Genomic DNA, 27578 nt, shown 5'->3' with positions numbered 1-27578 from the left:
AAGGGATATAGGCAATGGTGAACACACAGTCAATTATCTCTGTTGAATATAGCTCTTCAGCAACAAACTTTAACAGACTCCTAAAGGACACACTGCACATTGGAATGTAAGTTCTTCAAGAACACAGCAACAGTAAGAATGACATCAGTCCCTCCCTATGATGGGAACACACACAATTTCTTAGATTTCACAGTACTACTTCTGTAGTCTATACAATGCATAGGAAAACTGGTCAGATTTCAAAGGGGGGGGGGGGGGATTGGAAGCAGCTAAGAAAGAAAAAGAATTAGGAAGATCCTAGTCCATATAAAATATTGGATTGAATACCGATTCTTTTGAGTTACTGAAAGTTCTAATAAATTAGATTAATTCTTGCTGGGAATCCAAGGTGGATTATTGTATGGCCACAAATTCTGGTAGCTGTAGGGTTAAATGGGGAACAAACTTTACCACTGTTGCAGAAGCATCTAGTCTAATTGACTTCAGGTGTCACAACCCTATTGCTACTATAAAGCTCCTCTTTAAAGAACTGGTAGATAGTAAAGAATCCTCTTCTGAGAGTTTACACATCCAGAGATAAGGTCTGTTTTTATAAAACAAACATGTTAATAGTGCTTTATTTCACGTTTTTGAGCACGTAGTGATTGTTTTTACATAATACTTGTTTGTAGCTGTTTAGACAATAATGTTAAGTCTTTTGTTTAGGTTTTGCTGTCTCTGTAAAATTTGCTTTCATTTGTGCTTTAAAAATCATTCTACATTATGTTGAAGGCATTAAATAAAGCACATATTGCTTTAGTTTATGGAATTAGGCTTACTTAATGAGAGGAAGAAGCCTCTGTGAAAAACATTTAAATATTAGTGGTAGAAATAACCTCATGCCTCTCAAATGCTTATTGCAACAACTTTATTAGATACTGCCATGAAAACTAAAGCTTATTGCAAATAGTAACTGTTCTATCTGATAATTCAGAATATTCTCTTAAATTATTCCTGTGATGAAATGTTGAGACTCAAAACACATTGGGTTGCTTGAATAAGTATTTGCTTATATCATTCTAGGGTTTTTGTGGGGGTTTTTTTGGTCCCATGTAATGTGTCCCTGACTCTTCTAAAGCCATTCTTTCTCTGATCCCATCAGCACACGCTTCATTTCAGCAGGGAGAGTGGTGGTGCGGGGGGGAGAGGGAATCTCTAATCAAACTGAAGGTGCTAATCCTTTTTAATAGAGCCAGCGTGGTGTACTGGTTAGAGTGCTGGACTAGGACTGGGGAGACCCGAATTCAAATCACCATTCAGCCATGAAACTAACTGGGTGACTCTGGGCCAGTCACGTCTCTCTCAGTCTAACCTACTTCACAGGGTTGTTGTGAAAGAGAAACTCAAGTATCTAGTACACCGCTCTGGGCTCCTTGGAAGAAGAGTGGGATATAAATGTAAAAATAACAATATTCCATTACTGCCTCCTTCACAATCTAGATGCTTCTGTCTAGAAATCCCTCAATTCGCTTTTGTCAGAGTTCTACTTGGCTGATACCCTATGGGAAAATTATCACTCCTCATGTATTTCCCTCAGTTCCTCCCCTACCCACCAATATGTTTGCTAGTCATTATCTCCAAATAATAAAGAATCCTGTGCCAGAATCAAATTATGGCTCCTTCACAAGATCTAATACCACTAAATAACTGCTCCAGAACTATTAAATACTCCTGCCCCACCATTTAGCTCAGCAAGTTTCCAAAGTGGCCAGCAATATAAAAGCAAAACAATGCTATATAGTCTTAATGACATAAGATACTAAGTCAAAAGCAAATTCCTATAGTTTCAAGCATCTCAACAGCTAATAAATCATAATTAGCTTGCTGGAAGAAACAGTTTTGTTGCTCTCTGACAGTAGTGAAGAAATCCAAGTGGGCCTGCCAACAGAGAGCATTCCAAAATGAAAGTGCTATGACTGAGAAGACCCCATCTCATGTGCTCATCCATAACACTACTGATGGGGACACAGTAGGGCTTCTGATGCTGATCTGAGTGTATAAACAGGTAATCCCATTGGAAATGGTTTCCCTACTTCAAAGGAAGCTGGAAAATTAAAATCTCAGCAGAACACAAATGGCCTCTTTCTAACAGGACACATTGAGGCTATTCTCACGATTGCCCAAAAGCGGGCTAAGGGAGCTTAGCCGCTTTGGGGCGATTGTGTACTGCAACGGGAGCCACGTAGCTTCTGACAGCTAACTGCCCATAAATACCCCTCCCCTTAGACGATGTTAATGGAGCGAGCGCTCTGTTAACCTCTCCTTTTTGCTCATGTGTTGCTACAGTGTGTGGTGACACACGAGTAGACCCCTGACCAGGAGGCTGCAAACAGCCTCCCAGGCTCAGGGGTCTTTGGCATCCTGGAACTTCTGAGGGCGTGTGGCCCCTGATCCCCGCCGGCTCTGTGATGGAGCTGGCAGTCGTGTGGGAGGCTAATTTGGCTGCCTAGGGCTGCCTTCCGATTGTCTGCGGGGAGAGAGTGGGCTAAGCCCATGCTCCCCACAAACGCTCTTATGGTTCTTCTCACTGATCATGAGAATCGCCTTATTAAATCTCATATTCTCCTTTATTATTATTATTATTAATAATTCGATTTCTATACCGCCCTTCCAAAAATGGCTCAGGGCGGTTTACAAAGAGAAATAAAACAAATAAGATGGCTCCCTGTCCCCAAAGGGCTCACATTCTAAAAAGAAACATAGGACACACACCAGCAACAGTCACAGCTATGCTAACCAGAAGCATAATTCAAGACTTCTGATCATGTTGGATTTTACAGTCTGTTCTACGGCAGAATGTTTCTTATGCCAGTAAAGTGTGCCGTCAAATCAATTTTGACTCCTGGAGCCCACAGAGCCCTGTGGTTTTCTTTTGGTAGAATACAGGAGGGATTTACCATTACCTCTTCCCGTGCAGTATGAGATGATGCCTTTCAGCATCTTCCTATATCGCTGCTGCCCAATACAGTACCAGCGGGGATTCGAACCGGCACCCTTCTGTTTGTTAGTCAAGCATTTCCCCATTCTGCCATTAGGTGGCCAACTCAGTTCTACAGTAGTTTTGCAGTACTGCGAGTAACCAGAGTTCTTTCAAGCAGTAATTGGATTGCTTTCATCATAACATGGGGAGTGAGCCATGTCCAAGATAAACTGAAAGAGGAAATATAATCTAATTGCACTATTTTAAGTTGCCTTGGATTTTCCAGGCAAACTGAAACAATAAGAGTTCCTGGTTAGATGCTGAAGTGTCTCATTATTCTGCTATTCAGCCCACGTCTTCTGCACTACAAAATGTATATTTGGTTTATGGAAGTAACTCTGCACGTGCAATCTATAAGTGTATACAAGTAGAGAATTGTATGCAAATATTTTATTCACGTATTGAATGGATGTACAGCAGGACACTTATCTGAAAAGGATAGCTTGTTTGAAAATTTAAGTGCCCCAAGTTTCCCCCAGTCTAGTTGATAATTATTAGGGCAGTATTTCTCCATGATGTACAAAGTAAAAGTCAATGCTGCTTAGTTTTGACAGTCAAATACTCCTAATCTGAACAATAAAATTAAACTTAATGCTTGATCTCAGATTTAACTCTACTTCACCCCTTTACATAGAAAAGTACACCAACTACTGTGTACATCAAACAATGTGTTTGATAGGTGATGGATTCAGTTTTAGGAATGTAGACTACTACATAGTATTTCATCCAGATAGCTTAAGCCAGGTTCTGTGTTTTTAAGGCACTCCTGACCAGGTGAATAAGATTTAGCTTGTTGGGGTAGGGTTTTTTTGTTTAACTCCCCAACAGCCACATCCTGACAGTGATGATAAACATTAAATCCTTGGACAGTAGTATTTTCTAAAGAGACATCAACATTTATACTCCAATACACTATCCTGGGTTCTGACCTCAACATAATTAGATGTCTCTGGAATAGACACACCCTCCTCTCTTCTGCCTCTCCACACAGCAACAGAACCTGGTAATTTAAGAAGCAGCTCCTCAAAGTTGTTTCTGGAATGCACATAAAATCAGCCCTAACCTTAATCTCCAGGATTGAGTCTAGCTTGTGTGGGGCCCTGGGCAAACAGTTTTTTTTGGGGGGGGTGGCGGTGAATGAAGAATCAGCATTGTTCTGGTCCTGTTGTAACTAGAAAGGTCTCTCTTGTTCTGCACTGTGGGGCCCTCTGTAATCTCAGGGCCCTGGTTGACTGCCTCCCCAGCCTTGCCTTCAGACAGCCCTGCTCAATGCTCTCCCCCCATGTTGTCATACTATGTGCCAGATGATATTCCTACAACAAAAGTCACAATCCCTTTTACTCCCATATCTCTGAATTTCCTAAAATTTCATGAATCTAGTAAAAACAAAGCACGCACACACAACACCAATAATACTTATTTTCCAGCTGCTTTCACAATCGTTTGTTTCTCCCTAGTCTAGGCTGTACAAGTAATTGCCCTTACGTCAAGAGAACGTTATTTCTGCACAAGCAAGAAGCCTATCAATTTCATTTCTCTACTAAAGCTCTCACCACCTTTTGCTAAGGGAAGAGGCCCCTGGTTGCCTTGAGCACTCCTACTCCGCCCCTCTAGATTTTAGGAGTCTCATAGCGCAACCCAATGCACATTTTCCTCAGACGTAAACCCTACTGCTTTCAATGGTGCTTACACTCCAGTAGTACACATGCCTAAGAGACTGCAGCCTTAGGACCCACAACCGCACGTTTTTAACCCTAACGGCTCGCCTCTGCCAAACTTGCTTCGCCACTCCCCACCCAGCGCCGCGACACACGGGGCTGGGTTTTCTACACCATTGTAACAAGCCGGCTCCCCCCGTCCCTTCTTCTTCTTGTTGCTCAAAAGCAAGCAAGCCACATCGCACACGTCCGCTACACACCGCAGCCGCTCCCCTGCCTAAACTTCTGACATCGATTTCAGCGCGAGGGAGGGAGGACTCCATGGCCTCGCTCTCACTGGAAACACCTGATACTAACCCGCTGGGGAAACGCTTCCCTTTTAAAGAAAAACCGAACTGCAGTTAGCAGGAGACGAGCCTGCCTCCTTTCTGCTCACCCAAACGCTTCACCACCTTCCGCTCCCCTAACGAAGCTCGTCTGAACATCAGCCTCAGTCATTTCTAATGCCCCCCCCTCCCCGAAATGGCCTCTTTCCACCCACCTCTTCCAAGAAGCAGGGCAACTGCTGGCAACTTCACTTTATCCAACAGCACTGCCGTCTTCAACTGCCTCATCAACCTCCTGCTCCTTTTTAAAATTGCTTTCGGGGACATTGGTCTCCGCTCTGCATTTTGTGTGTGTGTGCTCTGACAACATCCCCCCTCCCCATACCCTGCCACACTTTCCCAGTCCAGTTCTCTGCGTTGTTTACTCCGAAGTAAGTCCCGCTGATGTCGGCGGGGACTCGCTCCGGAGCAAGTGTGTGTGTACCTGACAGCAGCAGCCCCCTAATTATAAATATGTTTACTTCGAAGTAAGCCCCACTGAGCTGCTCGTGGGGTTTACGACTGCAGCTCCAGACGCGGATATATAAGAAATATTTCATGCATCCCAGGAAGCTGGCTGTGGTGGTCCACGAAAGAATAGTCTTTATTAAGGTGCCACAAGGTGCCTTCTTTGTTGGGCTAGCTGTAGGCGGCGACCCCTCTAGTACAAGTACAAGGTTACTCCTCTGTCTCAAGCCACACAGAAGAACAACTTATTAGCTGTGTACCCCGCACCCCACTTCATTCCACTGATCGCAACCTCTCTCCTGAGCTCTCCCCCGGCATATATCCTATCTCCTTCCTCCTGACTCATCCATAACTACAGCCCGGGAATCTTCTAAATCTAAAAAGCAAAGAGCTCAAAGCCCACGTTCAGGTGCTGCACCAACATTAGCTTCCCTCCAAACTTCCAGAAAGCCTCACAGGCTTCCCAGACACTCGCCCGCCAACAACCCCGCTCTCTCCTGTCTGACTCCTCAGCAGGGGGCGCATCGCTCCCAGCTCAGACTGTGCATGCCCGAGTGACGCATTGCAGGTACAAAGCCACCAATCAGCAACGTCCGTTGGTTGTTCAGTCACTCACACGTTTTCCTTTCTCAGTCTCCTTCCGCCAAGCGAAGACGTTCCTGTTAGTATAATTAAAAGAACCCTAAGATGCTGCTGCTTTCCGGTTTTTCTTTCTTCTGTCCTGTGTTAATGCTGTCTGTTAAGCGGGGGATGAAATTCCGACAGAAGGGAATATGAGTGTGTGTATTTGTCTATGTATGTCGGGCCGCGGGCGGGGGGAGGGGATATATAGCAGCAGCAGTACGGTTGGTATGGCAGCGTAGGGTGTGGAGCCGGATCTCGTTTTGCCGCGCGCCGTCTTTCCTAACGATAGGGAAGGCTGGGGAGGGGGAGCGAAAAAATGAGCGTGCGGAGGGATCCAAGAGGGCGGTGAGATGGCTTATGAGGCGCTGCCGGCAGGCGCGTTGCGCTCAGTGTGAGGCGAGCCACCGAGCGGTGAGGTAGTAGGAGCGGAGGAGAGACCGTTAGTGCGCCACTCCCGCCTTCGGTGCCTGATTAGGCTATCCCCGTCTTGCGCTCTAGCTGCAGTCACCGTCGCCAGGCCCGGCACAAGCCACCATGGTTAGCAAACTGAGGGAACTGGCTGCGGGGAGACGGAGCTGTCGGTCTTGTAAGCTGGCGGGGTGGTGAGTTGCGCGGGCTCCGGGTCCGTAACTCGGGTGGGCGCGGGGAGAGCCCCTCCCCGCATAAGTAGTGGTGGTGGGGAGGAGGAGGCGCGTGGGAGGTCGGTTGCTTTTCGCGCGCGCGTCCGCGTTCTTCGGGGGATTTCAAAATCCAAACGGACGCCAACGGTGGTTCTCGACGCCATGCTGCTGGTGGTGGGGGGTGCGCGCTAAAAAAAATCTAAGGAGGTTACTTCTGTTTGCGGAGAGGAGTGTGGCGGTTGTAAAAACTGGCGCAGAAGGCGGTTGGCTGTTAGAGTGTGTGTGTGTGTGTGTCTCTCTCGAGGGGATACCGTTGCTACAGCAACCGGGTTGCCACCGCCTCCACTTCCCGCTTTGAGTCCTAAGAGGGTGGGTTGGGGGCGCGCGGAAGAAGGGTTGACGAAGGAGCTTTTATTTGCCGCGGGAGGACCCTTCCCGGAGCCGGGAATTGTCGAGCGAGCCGTAGCCCTGCCGGTTGGGCGGGAAAAATGGGGACTCTTCCTGCCTTGCAAAAGAGGGTCGCACCTGGAGGACGCGGGCGGGGCTTGGAAGCGGCCTCGGTGTGCCAGCGGCGGGGAGTTGCCGTCAGATCCGAGAGGGAAAGGGGCGAAGGACCACTGCCAGCGCCACCCATGCGTGGGAAAAGACCGCGACCCAAGTCGGAGCCTCAAGCTGCTTTCGGTGTGGCTTCTCCTGCCATACCAGAAACATGTGTGTGCTGAAAACAGGATTCCGTATCTCGAATTATCGAAAGGCATTTAGCATTGTATAGGCTTGTAAAAGTTGCCTTGGTGATGTCAAGGAAAAGGGAGAGTTGATTCATATGCGTACTCCAGTATTGAACAGCTCTAGTCCATAGATTTTTAGGCTGAGATCTAAAACATAAGGGTACAGAGTAGAGGTACAGCGTTCCTGCTGAGGAATATTATGGAGTTGGTGTTGAGAAATCTGTTAAGTTCTGCCAGGGCTGTTTGCACTCCAAGAGGTTTTCCTGAACTATATGATAGCATAATGCAGAGTTGGTGACTGCAGATTTCTCCCCTAGGCTTGAGTACTGATAATGGGGGAGCAGCTTCCTTGCTCAACAGTACCTGTTGTCTCCCACTGGAGACAGTTTTCCTCTTGGGGCATAACAGCCTTGCCTCTGATTAAAAGGGGCGGGGGGACTCTCCATTTTAAAGAAGGAACATGATGAGATCAGATCCTGAAGGTATGGTGAGAAAATTGGGCACGTACAGGACACCTGGTACTGTTGCAAAATTGGTGGGTTGTGCTGCATGTTTAAAAAAGATGACTGCAGACTTCTTGGTAGGTAGTCATGGTTTCAAAGCTCTCAAAATAAGTTTCTTCTCCCTGGCTTAGATGAATTTTGTTCATGCCTTTTTACTCGTGTGGTTGAATAACTTATTTTGATAGCAAGGCTGTAGGCAAGGGGAAAAACCTTTGGCCATAAAGGTAAATCTACATAGAAAGATTTAAGAATGCCTAGAAACTTAAGAATTCTGCTAGTCCTGTTTTCACCTGTATGTCTAAAATGAGCAGAGTGCTCTGTGGTAACTTGTGGAAGCTTAACATTGACCAGCTTCTAAATACTTATTGCTTAAATATCTTGGTGTGTTGTGTGTGTACTTTGAATCATTGTAAAGGTGCCATGTTATCACTGCCTATCCAAAGTGGTGATTTGCATGATGAAAAATTAGGCACCTTCTAAGAAGTGGACTCTCAGTATGATTGCCTAGCTTTTGAATATCCACTATTAAGACTTGTGCAAATAAACCATACATATGACATAAAATATTCTTAGTTCTGGTACGCCACTGCAATGGTAATCTGCTTTTCAAGATGTCCTTAAGGCCAGGTTGGCTATTTAAGTTGTGTCTGGAATATGAATACCTATGCTTGAGGCTGGAAAAGTCTCGGACACCAGATCATATGGACTCCTAAAAATTTAATACTGAGACCTAGAAATTTAAACTTGCTATGATCAGTAGAGCGTTTTGTTTCTAGGCATTGGAAATATTTTTAGGGCCTGCCTATGATGTTACCAACTTGTTTTCCAGCTGAATATATCAATTTGCATTAGTCAAGCACTTTAAATTAGTAAGTGGTCAAGTTGGAGTACTAGCAGGTATTACATGTTTGGCTTAATTAAAAATGGATTGGAAAACCAGTACAAATGCACTGAAATTTTGATCAGTGCCACTAGTTTTGAGAGAGAGAGAGAGAGAGAGAACTTCATCCATAGCTGAAGCTGTGTCCTCCTGGCTTCCCTCCAGAAGTCCTTATTTGTCTGTCCTGATGTTGTGGACACAGAGGTTGAATATAAAGACTCAGCAGAAACAAGACAGGCCTCTCCACAATGCACTTCTGCTCCCCCCCCCCATTGCTAGTTGCTTTGCTCCCTCCACCCTGAGGGGAACTTGCTGTGGAGCACTCTTTCCTACCTGAGTAGTCCTTGGATCACTTCTCACAAGTAATCCTTGTGGCCTGTTTCCCATTGTCTTCTGTACAGGCAACTTTTTTGGAAGAGTGGGCTGCCCTGAGGAGGCAGTGGGATCTCTGCCACTCAGTCATGTGATTACATTTTCATCAGCAGAGCTAGAAGTTGTCACAGTCTGGAAAAGCAGCTGTAGATTGCTATGTGGCCGAGTCCTGCCCTGAAGCTCAACTCTTATACTTCCCCAGCAGCAGGAGTTAAACATTTGCTGACAGATGTGCAATGGGAAAAGCTGAAAGGCAGACAAGCTTAGAAGTCCTAATAGCAATACTTGAATTGCCCATTCACACCATGGCTGTCTTTATCAGTTGATTTCAGTACCTACAGTAATATTATCTCTGGTAGTCAGTACTTAATGTAGTGATTCCAGTCTTCTGGACATTGGGCTCCCATTTAATCATATCCTACCAATGGATACACTCTTACTTTATATATCCTTGCTTCATATTTCATGTTCTCTATGCCATTTACACTTCTGTGCCATATTCACACGCTGCACATTTGTTTTATTCTGTGTCTTTAATCAGTAGTACAAACTTGTTCACTACTATATAATTCAAATCTCAAACACAATTTCCCTGTACCACCTTCTTCTAATCTGTTATTTCTCTATATAATTCTCCTTGTTATAAATGTATTCTGGGCTACTCGTCCAGAGACTTTGGATCGTGCTCTTTGATTGTTTAGTTTACAAACACTATTGGTAACCACTTGGCATCCAAGAATTAATGAATTACATCGGAGACTTTATTTCAATTGGTGGATCTAAAAGGGCCTCTCTTTGTGATTTAAGTTGATCCACCCTACTTCATAGGATTTGATTTGACCATGGCCCAGACACGAAACATGTGTACAGTGCCCCGATTATGTGCAGAATACATACCTTCGACCAGTGAGTAACCACTGCCTATGCAGCCTTAATGGGACAAATCATCATGTTATACATCTCAGCACACTCTTAATGTATTGCATTGAAGCTCTATGGGGCAGAGAGACCCAGTGATTAACATTTTTCTCCAATCCCACTTCCCTTTTACCAAAAGTGATGGAAAACGGGAAGGAACTAGACCCTCTCCTCCTCCTGTTTTCAGCTGCATCCCATACATCTATTCAAAGTAATAAGTTTCTCTATTCCAGGAAAAGTTTATGTGAATGGTAGTGGTGGCCTGTCTGGATGGGGTGGAGGGGCACTGAAAATCAGCTGCACCTGAGGTTTTTCTTTTCCCACCCCAACCACCTTGCTTTCCTTCATTTTGCCTTGCTGTCACGTTAACCTCAGGCATGTGGGCTGGTCATTCAACAAGTTGGGGAAGTGGGTGAATGAATAGCCCATGTACCTGGGGTTAACATGACAATGAGGCAAGGTGAGGCAGGTGGTGCGAAAGCATGGAAATGAGCTGCACCTGAGGCTTGTTTTCCACCCCTCTGCTCCATGCAGATAGGCCTCCACTGATGAATGGCTTCTACATGTGCACTTGGAGTGGCTGTTTAAACAAGTAATTGGAGTGCCATTTGGAGGAACAGCCCCACTGCCAGGTGATAAAGGCACATGCTAGGAGGGCATCAGGATATCTGTGGAAGACATCTTGACAAGTGTGCCCTGAGTGCATCTTCTTCATAATCACGTGTGCTGAGGGCCTGCTTCCCTGGATCTCCACACACTCCATTCTAGTCAAGATACTTCAGCTGAGGTGGGGAAAGAAACAAGGGGCTGGGGAACTGGGTATGATTCTGGGCCACTGATACCTTGGTGCTTTAGTTCCTTCCAACAGTTGCCCTCAGTAGATTCAGTTTCTCTGGGGAGGTAATAGCCTGTAAGCTTACAGGCCATGGGGTGGGGAGGGGATGCTGTGAAGTCTGCTGCGTTGTATCCTGTCAAGCCTTCCCCATTAACCATGATATGCATCAGAGGTTAATCGTTTTGAACTGATGGGACACCGCCACCCTATCCTTAAGTATTACCCACGCATCCCCACCAGATCTATATAAACTTTCATTAAGCCACAGTAAAAATTAGAGGAACAAAGGTACTCTGAATAGTTTTTCTCAAGAAATGTATTCTGGCTCACCAGAAAGCAAATTAAATTCAGTGCAGCAAAGACATTCCACTGTCCACCTGGACATACCCTTGATATACATAGAGGCCAAGATTCAGAGCAGAGCTGGGGGTTTCTTTAAAAATTGAGAAAATTTTCCCATGCATATTTCCATCACTTGCATAAAATTGGTTTTTCCTAAAGCACTATACAGATTTTCCCAGTGCTTGAAATAGATTATGATCTGATTTGGCATGTTTGACCTACTTATACAGTACACAAAAATAAAATCCTCCACCATATGAATTCCCAACTGCGTGTCAATGTTTCAGGTAGCCAAGTAGTTGTACTGAAATACTTAATGGGAAAATAAAGACTCTTCGTGTGCTTTGTTACAATCAAACATATTCAAAGCTCTACATGGAAAGAAGTTTTATTTGAATACTCAATAAAACATATGTACCATTACATACTTCCTGGTGTAATCACCTGAAAAATATTATTAATTACTTTGAAATTGCCGAACTTGCCCAATAATACACTGACTTCCATTCATTGTTACTAATAAATTTTATAAAACACTGATGGATATCTGGACTAACATTACGCATGTGTGGCAGTGTAAGTTTCAGGCTACTGCTACACTGTCATTTGAGTGGGGGAAGGGGCAATTTCACCAATCTTGCTTTCCCTTAGAAGCCCACTGTACATCATGAGAGTTTCTTGACCCTTGGACATATTTTGGTGATGGTGGGCTTCAGAGGGAATGGAAAATGGGTGAAAGATGCCCCTTCCTCCCACTCAGTTGTAAGCACAGCCATAGTCTGAAACTTGCAATGCTGGTCTGGATGCATTGTCATTAATTTTTCTGATGGTAATTTTTTTCTATTTCTAAAGTATGGGGGGAAACTTCCTCCCCTCACCTCTGGATCAGGGTGGATCTTTCAGCCTTACCATTTCAGTTCACCCACTGCTCCACCCAATCCTCCCATTTTGCTAAGTGCAGCCATTCCCAGTCATATTTACCTTCACAAACTTTCCAGGGGGGGGGGAATTGAGGGGTATAGGTATGCATGTGCATACATGCGCACACATGCTCACACTTCCCCCTCCATATCTCTTGGCATTTAGGTTTAAGCTTGTCTTATAAAAGCGTCTATGGACTCTGGTAGCTGTCAGCCTATACAGAAAGGATGGTGTCCAGCTCACAAGCACCAAGCAGTAGTAAAGGGCATGGAGCACAATGAGTCTACCTCTTCCTCCTGTATGCATCCCCCCCCCCTTTTTTTTTTGCCTGTTTGAGCCCACGGCCAATATGAGGTATGCTCTTAAAGCTAAAGAGAGTAGCAGAGTTGCTGTAGCACAGCTTATATTGGGCAGTATCCAAGGCCAGCCATGTTTCACCAGGGTTTGATGAGTGGTTGGTGAGTTGCTGCTCTCAGACCTGTCAGATGATAGGTTTTTCTGTACCTTGTATTTAAATGTTAGCTGTTAGCCAGCTTGCTGTTAATGGAACTGTAGGCTTGACTGGGAGGGCAGTGTGATCCACTCTGATTTTGGTTAAGTCTTGACTTAAGGTTTCCTTTGTATATATGTGTATTAATAGTCTGGGAAAGTTGCTGCTTAACCTAGTATAGTGGTGAACAAGTTAAGCAAGGTCAAATGGAAGAATTGAAAATGCAGGAAGTAAGAAGTAAACTGTCCAGAGGTGCAAGTTTGGGGCAGTGTACAAATATAGTAAATATTGATGCTAGTTGCAGATATAAAATCAGCCATTGAGTCTGAATATACTGTTTATTGACAAATGTGTTACTACTAGGCTGGTTGCATTACTTTTTTAGTTCAAAGTTTGTGTGGATGCTTTCTTGTGAGTTTAGGCACCTTCCATAGGGAAATTGAAACTTTAAAATGCTTGTCTTTTCTTACTGCAATATAGAAGAGTCAAAAGCTGTTTGACAGGTGTTATTATTCTTACATGCTGCATGGTGCAAGATAAAATCTGAGAGGTGCATTTATGTTATATGTCTAATCTGACATAATATAGGGCTTGACAAATCCCAGGGAGCCATGGTGCCTAGAAATTTAATTGTGGTGCATAGACTTGGCTATTTAGAGTAAGTTACTTAATACTCTGTTTGCCTCAGACAGCCCTGTTCTGTTTTTATCCCCTTTACCAGGGGCATAGCTATAACTGAGTGAAAGGGTTCAAAGAACATGGGCCCCCAGCTCCTGGGGGCCCTCCAGCTCCATCCCTCCCTATTTTCTCCATTGTCTCCCTCAATCTGAGGGGCCGCCAGAGAGAGGGATGAACATGGGCCCCCTCTTCCCTAGCTACACCCCTGCCCTTTACAAGTAACATACTTGGGAATCACACTTACCTAGTTGTGGTGTTGGTCACTAAGACCAGTAATTTTGTCAAGTGCCCAGTGTCTGGCTCATATCTTTTGGGCTAGTGCCTAGATACAAGGAAAATTGTCAAGGTCTGGTAGAATAACTTGAATAGAGGTGGGAGATTAAATAAAGCATGAGTTGAGTAGTATTTAATGGACTAATTGGTGTCTCTAATCATCAGTCAGTGTTTCTCACCTATAACAACTAGTTTCCAGGTTCTGTAATATTATGATGGACACTTAACAGTAAATACTATAGTATACATTTTACAACTAAATGGTCTGATTTCAATATTAAACTATAGCTGAAATTTGTGTTCACTTGAAAAGGAAGATGCAGTGGACATGACTTAAACACTTTATGTGGATATGTTGGTTTGTATTGACATTTTAAGAAATGACTGGAGTCATTGAAGGACCTTTGTATCTGGAGCATTCTGAAATATAAACACAATCATTCTTCCTTGTATATGATAACTACCCTATTTGGACTTGTGGCTCAACTCAGTAGCTCTGGTTGTTTCCAAGATCTGCTTCTCTTTAAAGAGTATTTCTGTTTGCATACACCTAAACACCACATTTTGTGCACAGCTTACTTTGCAAACTCATTTGTGCAAATAACTTGGATGTAAAGAATTAAGCTATATTTCATTCAGATTAAAGCAACAGTATGTTCAACTTAAGGAGAGAGGTTCCATAGAAATACACTATCTGTTTTGGCTGGACAAATTGAAGATTTGATCAAATTACATACATGTTTAATCTTATAGCACTTGAAATCCTTTTTCCATGGCCGATAGGATGGTTGTGTCAAAGCTACAGGGCAACTGAAAGCTGCTTTTTCTGACAGAGAATTTAGTACCATTGCTGTACGTCAAGCAGCCCCTCTCCCTTCAGCCTTTGGAGAGCCTTAGGGCTAGCCATATCTTGGTAACAATTAAATCAAATTAATCCTACACACACACACACACTCTCTCTCTCTCTCTGCTTCTGGATGAGGAGCAATATCTGATCAGCTAAACAACTCTTGCAGCTTTTCAGTGTGGCTAATCTTCATTGTGCGCCCAGTGCTAAATCACTTGGAAAATGCAACAGTATGCTATATTCTTTACTTCTGTTCTGGAGCATGACACTGGTAGAACATTGTTTGAGCAAACTTGTTTCAGCATAGTTTATTATTGCTGCACTAATGGAGCTAGCTGCTGACTAGAGGTAGTAATGGGAGAACAGCCTGTTCTACTTACTAGCCAGAGGACCATTAGTTGCAAGGTGGAAGCTTGTTTCCACCTCCCTCTCGGAAAACACCTCTGTAACAGTTGCAGGGGAAGGAGATTTGAGCTACAACTGCCAGCCAGAGAGAGGATTTAGTGGGATGTTGCTTCACTTCTTAGGAAGATGCTACTGGATGTAGCTACTTGCCTCTGATTCTAGAATTCTCACAGATGTTCTCTACTAATCTTTCCCACCGCCTGATTTTAAAATCTAAACTTAGATTATAAATTTGAGGGCAGGATCTTGTGTATAGTGATCTTTTATATACAGTGCTTGGTTACTTAAGGTACTTCAAAAATAGAGGACTGTTTTAGGAATAGGTAAACTTGTATAACTGACTTATTTCCAAGGTACTAACTTTATTTTCTGTTTTAGGCTGATCAACTGACAGAGGAGCAGATTGCAGGTGAGATTCTCAGTGTACATCATTTGAGATCATAGAAACTGCCATACTATAACTTGCAAACTGCATCCAGTAATGCTAGTAACTGAAATATTCTTGGCTCATAGTTAGCTAGCCAACTACCAAGCTTACGTTTTAGCACACTTCATGTAGCTAAGAATTAACTGTGTTGAGGTATGTCATAATTGTCTTTAACAGTCATGGGGTGAACTTTTGTATTGCCTTTTCTCTGCCTTGGCTTGAGCATCTTGCTCTAGAATACTGGTTTGAGATAACATGGCAAATACTTGAATATTTTATTTATTTGATTTATATATTCCCTTTAATAAAACATATCCCAAGGCGATTTACAAAAGTTAATACAATAACATCACATTTATAAATGTGGTTATACCTTTCCCTTTAGAATTCTAGCAGGAAGAAACATTTTTAACTATACTGACTTAGGAGTGAGGTCTTTTTCCAGAGAGCCACACTTTTCTCTTGTACCACCCCATAGTTGTGCTAGCCACTAGTGCAATATCTTGTCTTGATGGAATGAAGGGTGTGGGGAATAGCCTCTTATGGGAGATTCAGATGTGATGTTTTTGCACATTTAACACGTCATCTGGGAAGGCCATACAAATCAGTTAAGCTTGGAAGCAAACTTTCATGATTGCAGAGTCTTAAAAGATGGATACAATATAAAGGAGGAGCTTGCTCTTTGGGCTTGATGATAAACTTGAATTTTTGTATAAGAGAAACAACCTGGTGTAGCTTTTTCTGGCCTTTCAGGCTTCTATTAAATTCTAGACGCCCTGGATGCCATTGTGTGCTTAAATACAGTGTATTGCTATTCTTTCATCATAGTTATACTTCATAAATATTGTTCGCTCTTCTAAATGAGAAACAGTTTGTTAAAAAGTCTTTGGAAGTGGGCTTTCTCCTTTATATTCAGTTGACTGGCTTCACACTAAAGCAAAGTGACTCTGGATTGAAATAGACAAAATGTATGTGGAAGATTTATAGGTTCACCGAGAAATTCTTGCAACAGAATATCAAGCGCGTTATCAGTGTAATCAGTTACTTTGGGATAGTTTCATGAGAATTGAAATAAACACTGTCCCCAAGGTGGTTTTCAAGTAGTGTGTTTGTTATGGGTTTGATCTAGGGCAGGGATTCACAACCTGGGGTATTCCAGATGTTGAACTACAAATCCCATAATCCCTAGCCACAATTTTTTCTGGCTGGGGATTATGGGAGTTGAGCAACATCTGGGGTACCACATGTTGGGACCCCTGACCTTGGGCATAAATAATCTGTCACCTGCAGAAGCAATTGCAAAGACTGCAGGGTAGAATTAGTGGGATGAAACCAGCCTTCTTGGTGTGCTGCTTCTACCTGCTTGATCCTTATTAGTATGATTACCAGTCCGAGCATGCTGAGATGCTAGAAGCATGAAGTCTCTTACTCTGCAATAGATGCATGTGAAATGGGGAGGGGAAATTGTTTTCTCCCATTGTCCTGGATGAAACATTGATGTGGAGTGGTGGTGGTGATTTGGATCATTTTCCATGCAGCGCCAATGCATGAGATCAGTGTATAAGATCTAAAGTATTCTGAGAATTTGTAAAGCAAGAAATATTGTGTGGGCTACAGTTACTCATATGACATGAATTTTGTAAATGATCAGAGACTCTCTTCACATGTTCCAGGTCTGAGCCCTATGAAGTGGTGAAAAGCTAGATGAAATGTAGCACTTTATAAATATGTGCATTAATAAAAAGCATATTGCTGGGGGGAGACAGATGTTTGAAAGAGGGATGATTCTGAGTCTGTAGGAAAATATAGTGAAGGGCAGGGTTAACAAAAATAGAATCTGTTGCAGGAAGAATGGTGTTAAGGCCTACATCTGATAAAGGTGAAGTGATGCAAGACTTGATTACTTAGGGGAGAGCTGTCTCTTGGTGGTAGAGAGAATGTTTTGCTTGCAGAAGGCTCCAGGTTCTCTCTTTGACATTTCCAAATACAGATCTTTCCCAGCCCTAACTTGAGAGCTATAGTGCTGACCAAGATGGACCAGTAGGGATGTGCAAACCGGTTTGAATATGAACTGGTTCGGTTCAACAGTTCAAATTCGAACCAAACCAGGCATTGGGTTCAACCTGCTGGTTCAAATTCAAACCAAACTGAGCCTGGTTTGATTCCAACCAGTTTGAGCCTCCAAAACTGGGTTGGGTGGTAGGCACCCATGGGTACCAACTACCACCCAAACCCCAAAGCAATTGGACACTCCTACAATTTTCAAACATTTTTTTGAGATTTTGTTCTTATTATTGCCCATTATTCCCTATGTGAGTACCTAGGGGCAAAAAATTGGGCTGGGTGGTAGGCACCCAGGGTGCCTACCTCCCACCAAACCCCAAGGCAATTGGACACTTCTCTGATTATTGGTGAATTTTTGAAGTATTGTTCAGTTTCCCATAGGGAATAATGGGGTTTTGAGGCAGCCTCAACCCCTCCTTGGGGGGGGGGTAACCAGGGCACCCCATAGTAGGTTTGGAGGCATGGCAGGGCTGGCCTCAACTCCCCCAGGCATCCCTAAGTTGTTAGGAATTATTGTTGGTTGTTTATGAATTTTTTAAGAATTAATTTTTGGCTCTATAGACATGCATTGGCTCCATAGAAAATAACAGTGCCTTTTCACCTACTGACCTTAATTGCTTTTTGCTCTGAGTTTGGGTCATAGCAATTAAGCTATTAAGGTGGAAGGGAATACAGTGTTCTTTCTGAATGGAAAGGCTCAGGCAATGGTTTCCTATGGAGCCAATGTATGTCTATGAAGCCAAAAATTAATTCTTTAAAATTTCCTGATTAATCAACAATAAATCCTATCAACATGGAGGTACCTTGGGGGGGTGGAGTTCGGCCCTGCTGTGCCCCCAGACCCACTTTGGGGTGCTCTGGGACCATCCAAAGGTAGGGAATGGGGCATCCTCAAATTCCCATTATTCCCTATGGGAAGAATACAAAAATTGAAAAATATTTCAAAAATTCACCAATAGTCAGAGAAGTGTCTGATTGCCTGGAGGTTTGGTGGGAGACTAGGCACCCCGGGTGCCTACCACTCAGCCCAGCTTTTTGCCCCTAGGTACTCAACATAGGGAATAATGGGCAGTAATAATAATAATTCAAAAATTGGTTAAAAATCATAGGAGTGTCCGATTGCTTTGGAGTTTGGGTGGTAGTTGGCACCCATGGGTGCCTACCACCCAACCCAGTTTTGGAGGCTCAAATTGGTTCGAATTGGTTCAAACCAGGTTCAAATTTGAACCAAACCAAAGTGGGGTCCAAGGAAAACTGAACCTCCCCACCCTGGTTCAAAGCTGGTTTGAATTCAAACCAAACCAGGCAAACCGGTTTTGTGCACATCCCTATGGACCAGTGGTAAGTCAGTGTCTGACAGCTTCATATGTAAAGATGTGGCTTGGGGAAGGTGTGAATTCAGTTGTGTGGCACAGAGCTGAATTGATAGTGGCAAAGAATTGGACGTTTTGTTCATATGACAGCTCTGTAAAGTAGGTCAGCTTTATCCCCATGTTGAGTGGCTTCCCTAAGGCCACCTTCATGACAGAGGTGGGATCTAAATATGGATTTTCTGTTTCATAGGAATGGCCAGTTTAGACTTACGTCTTAGTCAACTTAGCTGCTTAAGTTGTGGTTGCACTTAAAAATGCATGTTGTATTTAAATATCTCCAGTCCTAAACTTAGGTAGCGAAGATATTGAACAAAACGGGGATTCATCTTTTTCATTATGTTTAAGAGGGGATACTGTGTGTTTGCTTTCCGATGGGGAGCGATTCTCTGCAGAGAATTGCTTCATATTGGAAAGAGATTCAGCCTAGGATTTTTTGTCTATGAGAAATATTCCCAAATGGCACATACCCCCAGAAGTCGTACTGGCCTTATCATTAGCATATTTAGCACTTTCTAGGCTAATTGAAGTAAACCAAGGTCCAAAATATAAAGCTTAAATAATGTTTGTCCCTAAACAGTCAGTCTGATCCAATATAGTAGAAGACCACTGCATCTTTACTCTAGATGGAAGCTACACAACACAACTTATCACTCCTGAGAACTTGTGATGACATTCTGTTTAATCATGTGGACAATATAGTATATTGTTTACAAGTTATGTAAAACAAACATGCAAAGGCTGGGAAACATGAAGAAAAGAGAGCTGGGACTTAAAATAAAATGTCACACAACAGCTTGTAATCTCTATACACCCACACTTTGTGCTGGAGCTAAAGTGGGAATTTCTCCTTTAGAGGGAATCTATTTATTTAACATATTTGTATACCGCCTGTTACTGAAGTCTCTAGGTGGTGTACAATGATCTGAATGCTCTGTGCCCTCAAAATTGAGGGTAGCATGATAAAACTATAAGCGTACAAAAACATTACAGAGCTAATAATTCAAAGAGATCACAGCAAAAATCTGACAGATATAGGTTTATGCTGCAAACCTTAGAGCTATTGGTGAGCTAGGGTGCCTGGTATTTGAAAAGAATGAAGTTCTAGTAGAAATATAAAACCTGGTGGAACAGTGATTAATTATAGTGAGAGTTCCTTGGATATACAAATCTAGAGAAGTTGGAATAGGTAGCATTGGTAGTGATATTTCTGTATATGCCAGGGGGCTTCAAATGCAATAAGTTATTATTATTATTTTGTTATTTTTACATTTATATCCCACTCTTCCTCCAAGGAGCCCAGAGCGGTGTACTACATACTTGAGTTTCTCTTTCACAACAACCCTGTGAAGTAGGTTAGGCTGAGAGAGAACTGACTGACCCAGAGTCACCCAGCTAGTTTCATGGCTGAATGGGGATTTGAACTCGGATCTCCCCGGTCCTAGTCCAGCACTCTAACCACTACACCATGATTAGCTGGGAAGAAATCTCAGAACAGGAATGTAGTACTGGAGTAATACTGTTCACCAAAGCTTTGATAATTGTGAGATGGAGAAGAGAAAAAGCAGGCAAAGGTTGTAGTAAGGGTAATACTTGGTTATTTTTTGCATGGCTGGGTAGCTGCACATCTAGAGCAAGGCAGACAAAATTTCTAAATACAATAAATGACTTTGACTCTAGGGCTAATTGTCCTAAAGCAATGACTTGTCACGTGTCATGCAAAGAGTGCTGTTTTACTTGGGAACAGTGACCACAGCCCTCACTTTCATATGCCACTTGAGTAGAAAACAGTTGGACATTCACAGGAGAGAATTTCAGAGCTTAAAATCTATTGGCAGTTATAAACTATACATTGTACCTTAAAGGTTACAAACAAGTTCAAAGTTATTCCAGTGGCATGTCAGTCAAAAAAGACTGCTTCACTTTAAAATATGTATGTGGATATGGAAACCGTTTCCAAGGGAGGGAACATTTTTATAAAAGATAAAACAAATGCAAATTGAAGAGAAGAAACTTGACTAACAAAAGGCATGAGCAAACTACACAGAAAGGATGAATTGCTTAAAACTGGGCACGGGATGCCTCATCCAGACTAGGCAGTTTACCCCTGCAACCTCTCATGCCCAACTCTGATGTGGAGAGAAGGGGGTGAGGAAGCACTCTTCAGCCTATGGGGAGGTGGAAACCATTCTGAGAGGTGGCTAAAACTTCAGATTTGGGAAAAATATGGAAATTGTTGATAAGCTAATGAATCCTTTGCATCCATCTTCACTGTGGAAAATTGAGAGAGATCCACGTTGTTGGGGAGTGCTTCTGAGGAACAATGTCAAAAAAGGGGAAAAAGAAGCCATTCTGGAGCTAGTTAACAAATACAGAACAGTATCACATACGGTGGCAGCTTGTTAATGAGGTGAGGTGGCAGCCTCAAGCAGTGCCTCCACAATGGGGTGGTGAATGTAGGCATCATCTTACCTGACTGTCCCTTTTAATTGCCATGGGATGGTTATTAAACTTTGGATTTAGCAGTGAGGGTGGCAAGAAGGGAGCTCCTTCCTTGCTTGGTGCTGAACCTGCAGCTTAAAACCCATCCCTGCAATGATAGAGTGGGAGTGTGAGGAAGCTGGCCCTGCCCCCTTCCACATTAAGGGTGTTTCCAGCAGCGCATGGGCCTCATCTCAGATGGCCAGCTCTGTTCGCATGTGTTAGTCAAATATGGAAATTAAAAGTAAAATGCATATATAAAACTTCAGTTCACTTACTATAATCTGACTAACATAGCTCCCAGGTAAACTGGTAGGAAGTACTAACGCTAGAATTGTTAGACACAACAGGCATTGCTGAAGACAAATTGACATTGGCTTCTGCCTGTGGAAATATTGCCACCTAAATCTTTTTAGAATTGTGTACTGCCAAACATGAATTGGGTAGATGTTTCATTTAGGATTCTTTTTTTAAAAACCCAAAACCTTTGACAGGCCTGTTTTAAAGTCTCCTGAGTAAGTTAAACAGTCATAGAATAGAGAACTTGTTGTATACTTTAATGGACTAAAGAACAAGAAGCAGAGTAGAAATAAATGGGCAGGTTCCATAGTAGAAGGAAGTAAACCACAGGCTCCCTCAACTATCTGTATTGGGAGTGGTGGGAATGAGCAGTGGGTCAATATGCAGATAGCAAATTCAAAATGATTAAAACCCAAGCAACCCACAAAAAGCACCAAAAGGATCTTGACAAACTGGTTGAATAATAGCAAATGAGGTTTGGTGCAAGTAAATGTAAATAAGTGTAGCATGTTGCAAATCATAGCAATACTTTAAACATGCTGATGGGTGTTTAAATTGACTGACTATCCAGGAAAGATTAACTAAGCAATATGATCAAGGTGTTGAAGCACCTTTCCTACAAGAAATGGGTGAAATATTGGTTTTTAGTTTTTTGGGGGAAGAGATTTAAGGGGCACTGAGGCTTATAGAAGTGTGAATTGTAGAGCGAATGCGTAGATGTTTCTCTTTCTCTATACTAGATCTAGGGGTCACCCAATGAAATTCATTAGCAGTAGGATGGAGATGTATTTATACATGCTTATTTGTCCTGATAACTAAATAGAACCTCCATGATCAGAGGCGCACTATACCTCTAGATATTAGATGTAGCGGGGAAGGCTGTTGACTTCATGTGACGGTGTAAACGTCAAAAACATCTGACTGGTCACTGTTTGGAAATTGGATTTTAGACTGGATGAGGCAGTCTAATCCAGCTGGTCTGCTCTTGTATTGCCTTCTTGGCAAGACGATCCTTCCTTAAATCTAAACAAAATTAATTGATGAATCAGAGCTGAAAACTAATCAGTTTTTTAAAATTCTGGCTTGACTTTGAATACAGCCATTTCTTCATATAGAAGGCAGTTATCACAAGGGAATTTCCTACAGCTTGCCATGGTCCCCAGATTTTTTTTGCTTGTGAAGGCTTGATGGCCTCTGAAACAGGATGGGATGCCTTGGGAGTGGAGGACTGTTTTGAGCAGGAGATTGGTAAAGATGGAAGATCCAGATTTTGTAGAAATCTAGCTTATGTAGGGTACTGTTTAGAGAAATGTAGGCACAACAGATTCTTCAGAATCAGAAATAATTTTATTTCAGACTTGGATGTGCCTGAATTTCTTTCGATCATATACATTGTGTGCTCAGTGCTTTTACAATCCTGTCTCAAATCTTAAAAGGTAAATTGGGGCAGTGTTTTGTATATATCAACAAGTTGTGCAAGCATTCCACCTTAATTTGAATGATTTAATTATCCTGTTTTATAGAATTCAAGGAAGCCTTTTCACTATTTGACAAGGATGGAGATGGTACTATAACGACGAAAGAATTGGGGACAGTGATGAGGTCACTTGGGCAGAATCCAACAGAGGCTGAACTACAGGATATGATCAATGAAGTAGATGCAGATGGTAAGTTTTATCTAAGAAGCAGTTTAGTAACTAAAACTCAAAGGATTTCCACTAATAACCAACTGTTTTACAGGCAATGGGACAATTGACTTCCCAGAATTTTTGACAATGATGGCAAGAAAAATGAAGGATACAGACAGTGAAGAGGAAATTAGAGAAGCATTCCGTGTATTTGATAAGGTATTCAGTTAATGTACTTTGAAGACTTGCCTAAAACAATGTGCAGATATGGGGAATTTCCATATTTGCTAGTTTGAGCTAAATGCAGTATTTTGCAGTTCCCTGTCTCCTGCTGGCTGGTGTGTTGCTAGCAACTAAACATAGTAAATAAGAGAATCAAGTCAAATTCTTGGGGAATACCCAAGTATTCTTGCTGAAACTTGAGATCAACTGATGAAGTTCTACTGTGAGTACCATCTTATTTGAGTGCCAGATAGGTGTCCCCTAAGCAGACCTTTTGCTTAGCCTGCCTTCGCAGTTTGTATGACAATCATAATTGATTATGATTGCATCAGGTGAAGATTATTTATCATATTTTTATACTGCCTGATATATACATCTCTAGGTGGTATACAAAATTTAAAACAGTATTTAAAAATCAGTACAGATTAAAATACACATCAATTAAAACAGTAGCATAAAACAATTATTAAAACAAAATTATTAAAATTCTAATTAAAATCCTGTGAGAACAGTTGAGTCTTGAGGGTCTTCCTGAAAACAAATAGGAGATGCTCGTATTTCAGCAAGGAGCATATTCCAAAGTCTCCGGGAAGCCATAGAGAAAGCCTGGTCTTGGGTCACTACCAAACGAGCTGGTGGCAACAGTAACAGAACCTCTCCAGGAGATTGTAACAGGTGGCAGGGTTCATGACAAAGGACGTGCTCTCTTAAATACCAAAGATCATGGCTTTGATTTCTGCAGGTTCTGGTATTTTTTGACTGTGTTGATACCGGGCTCTTTAGTTGCTTGACTAGATTGTTTATAATACAATACAACAACTACTTACAGAAATAAATTAATTAAATGGCTCCCTGTCCCCAAAGGCCTCACAATCTAAAAAGAAACATAAGACACCAGCAACAGCCACTGGAGGAATGCTGTGCTGGGGTTGGATGGGGCCAGTTTCTCTTCCCCTGCTAAATAAAAAGAATCACCACTTTTTAAAGGTGCCTTTTTGCTCAGTTAGCATAATTGTACTTTGTGTATTGCTTTGGGAACATTGGTTGGAAATGGTACAAACTTAACACAGATCTTTTTTTGCTCATGCTAAAAGTGAGAACTTGACCCACTTAATAGGCATTTTGAAATAATTTGGGGGTGGCCAAGGGTCTGAGGGCCGAATCAAGCATCATCCAAACTAGTGCCCTGTTGATGGTGGCTCCCTCTGTGAACAGTTTGTCTGAGCTCCACTCTCCAAAAGGTGTGAATCTTTGGTACTTATAAAAGAATACCATATACCTGGGTATCTATACAAAGAGTGCACCAGTGTATAAAATAACACATGGCCACTGTTCTAATTTAAAAAGACGAATCCTGATGCGTAATATACCAACATAGCTTCATGATTAAAAAGTGTCTGGCTGGTGAACAGAGCCAACATTTCATGACAATCGCATCATATGAAATACTTAAAGCTTGTTTTTCGCTCATCAGGCATTTTTCACTCATCACAGACAAGTAGACTAGTGGATTTCCTGAGCCCTATTGATTGTGTATTGTATTGTCTGCATCAGAGTACAAATCCTCATGTTGAATTGGCTCTTGAGTACAGAAATAGTAAAGAAAAGGTGACTGGTAAGGAAATACTTTGCAGAATAACATGGAGACCAGAACCACACTTCTACTCATTCAGTGCAAGCGCATTCTGCTCATAGGGTGCTAGTCTGGATGCCATCTGTTATCTGCAAAGCATATGCTACAATCAAGCTCTGAAGCCTACATAAGTTTTGCCTTGCCCCAGTAGTTCTCTGGATATATCAGTTTACCTTAACATTTGGAAAAAATCAAACTGAGGTGGATATAAATATCTCTGTGGCTTCTGTCATTGTCATTTCTTCCACAATCTCACTCAAGCTTCTTTACATTGAAGTTTTACTTTCCAAATCTGTCTTGTAAAATCTTGACTAGAATTTGTATCTAAAGTGAATATTTCCTTGAAATAGCTATATTAATAAAACTGCGTTTTTTACCTGAGACTTGGGAAATAAAAGGAAGCCCTGAGGAAGTGCTATGTCAATCCTGAGACATGGTGTTCTAAAGAACGTTTGGGGATAATTAGCTGCACACTATAAAGTTAAAATAAGAAACAACCCCTAAAAGTAGTCAAGCACTCTATAACATTTGCATTAATCACCACCACAACCCTGCATAATCTAGGTTTGATTTTAATTTCCTGCATGGGACTCTTGGCCAAACTTTCATGCTTGATTCTACAGTAGAGCTGTTCAGTGTTGCAAATGTAAGCAACAGCCTTTTGTATATGTTAGCCATCAGTTGCATCGTATATTACTGGTTTGAAGTTTAAGCAACTTTCCAGATTGGTAACATTCTATATAAGCTGAACTGGAAAATTCAAATGGCTTCTATATTTACCTTGTACTAGTGAAATAACTTAGCTTGTGCGCCCTCAAGGTGGGATGAGAAGGGAGGTTAAGAGGTAGAAGTAATGAGCCTGAAGTCTCAAAGTAGTTAGATTAAGCTGGTTTGCGTTTGTTCATTTTTAGTAAGTGATATTGACTGGGTGTTGCCCTGATTACAGCTTATACTTCTCCAAGTATTTGTGTTGATGCTAATTCTAAACATGTGTTTTCCAGGATGGTAATGGTTATATTAGTGCTGCAGAACTCCGCCATGTGATGACAAATCTTGGAGAGAAGTTAACAGATGAAGAAGTTGATGAGATGATTAGAGAAGCAGATATTGATGGTGATGGTCAAGTAAACTATGAAGGTAAACTTCACTATTTTCTAATTAGGTGACATATAGAAGTTGCCTGAAAGTACTGGCTGAATTGGAAAGTTCCATGCATGTGCTATCATGCCTGAGGTGATAGAAGTACACTGTTCCAAGATGGGCACAGGCGGTGATTATTGTAAAACATAATTGATGGTAGGCCTGGTTACTATGTACTGCTGTAGTGTAGTCTGATGACCTACATAATTGAGATCCTCATCAAATGGATCTGGCTCAGGCTTAGAACATTTGATTGATTAACCAATCAAAATAATTGAAGTTCCTCAAACATCTAAGATCTCTGTGTAGAATCTCAGGTGGCTACTGAGCCATTTTTGGAAGGGCGGTATAGAAATTGAATAAATAATAATTATAGTTATAGTTTCATAGCTTTAAGTGATCAAGAAAATTACATAACAAAACAAAATGGTGATGAATGTCTTAATTTTCTGTATGCATTCAAAAGAATGACTGCTAAAGGAATAAAAATGTTTGAAAGAACAGTAAAACAGTCATTGTTGCTAAACCTGCCCTTAGAGTTAAGTTTGCTAAATATAGGCATACTCATAAGTTACTCATAAGTTGTGTAGAGCAGCTCTGTAAAGGGCAGTTCTGTTTTTGTACTGGCATAAATAAATGCTTAATGTAGCTAGTTGCATTATACTTAATCTGAACATGTTGCAGAAATTCTAAAACAAAAGTTTGTCTCTCTTCTTTTCCCTCCCTCTAGAGTTTGTACAAATGATGACAGCAAAGTGAAGACACTGTACAGAATGTGTTAAATTTCTTGTACAAATTGTTTATTTGCCTTTTTTCTCTGTTTGTAACTTATCTGTAAAAGGTTTTTCCCCCTACTGTCAAGAAAATATGCATGTATAGTAACAAACTCATTCCTCCATGTTTTCCCCTTTATCTGTCATCCTGATATTTTGGGAAAATGATCAAAGTAACAAATGTTTGCATGTGGCTTACTCTGGATATTTAAGCCCTTCAGCACTTCTAAAGCTAGATGGTGTTGGTCAAATGAGGGAACATCTAGGTTATGCCTGTTTAAAAATTAGTTCTTTTAGGAAACTTAGCATGTTGTTGAAATGTAGTCTTAACTCTGTGTGGACTATGGACAGTCAACAATATGGAACTTAAAAGTTTGCACTATTGCAAAACGGGTGTATTATCCAGGTACTCGTACACTATTTTTTTTTGTACTGCTGGTTCTGTACCAGAAGACATTTTCTTCTATGGTTACTATGCTTTTAAAACTTTTGTTCAGCCACTTATTTTCAAAAGAATCTGCTTATGGCACAACTTGCCTCAAATCCATTCCAAGTTGTATATTTGTTTTCCAATAAAAAATTACAATTAACCCA

At 41.9% G+C, this 27578-nt stretch overlaps 1 protein-coding gene across 2 annotated transcripts; it reads left to right on the top strand.

The window, feature by feature from the left end:
* The first annotated feature begins 560 nt into the window (after positions 1-560).
* On the top strand, positions 561-27578 carry CALM2 (calmodulin 2). 2 transcript variants are annotated; one of them, XM_053312977.1, is made up of 6 exons: positions 561-581; positions 15325-15355; positions 23112-23255; positions 23329-23435; positions 26073-26208; positions 26942-27578. In XM_053312977.1, the coding sequence occupies exons 3-6, from the start codon at positions 23186-23188 to the stop codon at positions 26968-26970; spliced, it is 342 nt and encodes a 113-aa protein (XP_053168952.1). In that variant the 5' UTR covers positions 561-581; positions 15325-15355; positions 23112-23185; the 3' UTR covers positions 26971-27578. The 2 variants fall into 2 exon arrangements, with proteins under 2 accessions (XP_053168952.1, XP_053168943.1); XM_053312968.1 differs by lacking the exon at positions 561-581 and adding an exon at positions 6508-6671.

This window comes from Hemicordylus capensis, chromosome 1, assembly GCF_027244095.1.
Source record: "Hemicordylus capensis ecotype Gifberg chromosome 1, rHemCap1.1.pri, whole genome shotgun sequence".
In the NCBI taxonomy this organism is placed as follows: Eukaryota; Metazoa; Chordata; class Lepidosauria; order Squamata; family Cordylidae; genus Hemicordylus; species Hemicordylus capensis.
This window is presented reverse-complemented; position numbering and strand designations above follow the sequence as displayed.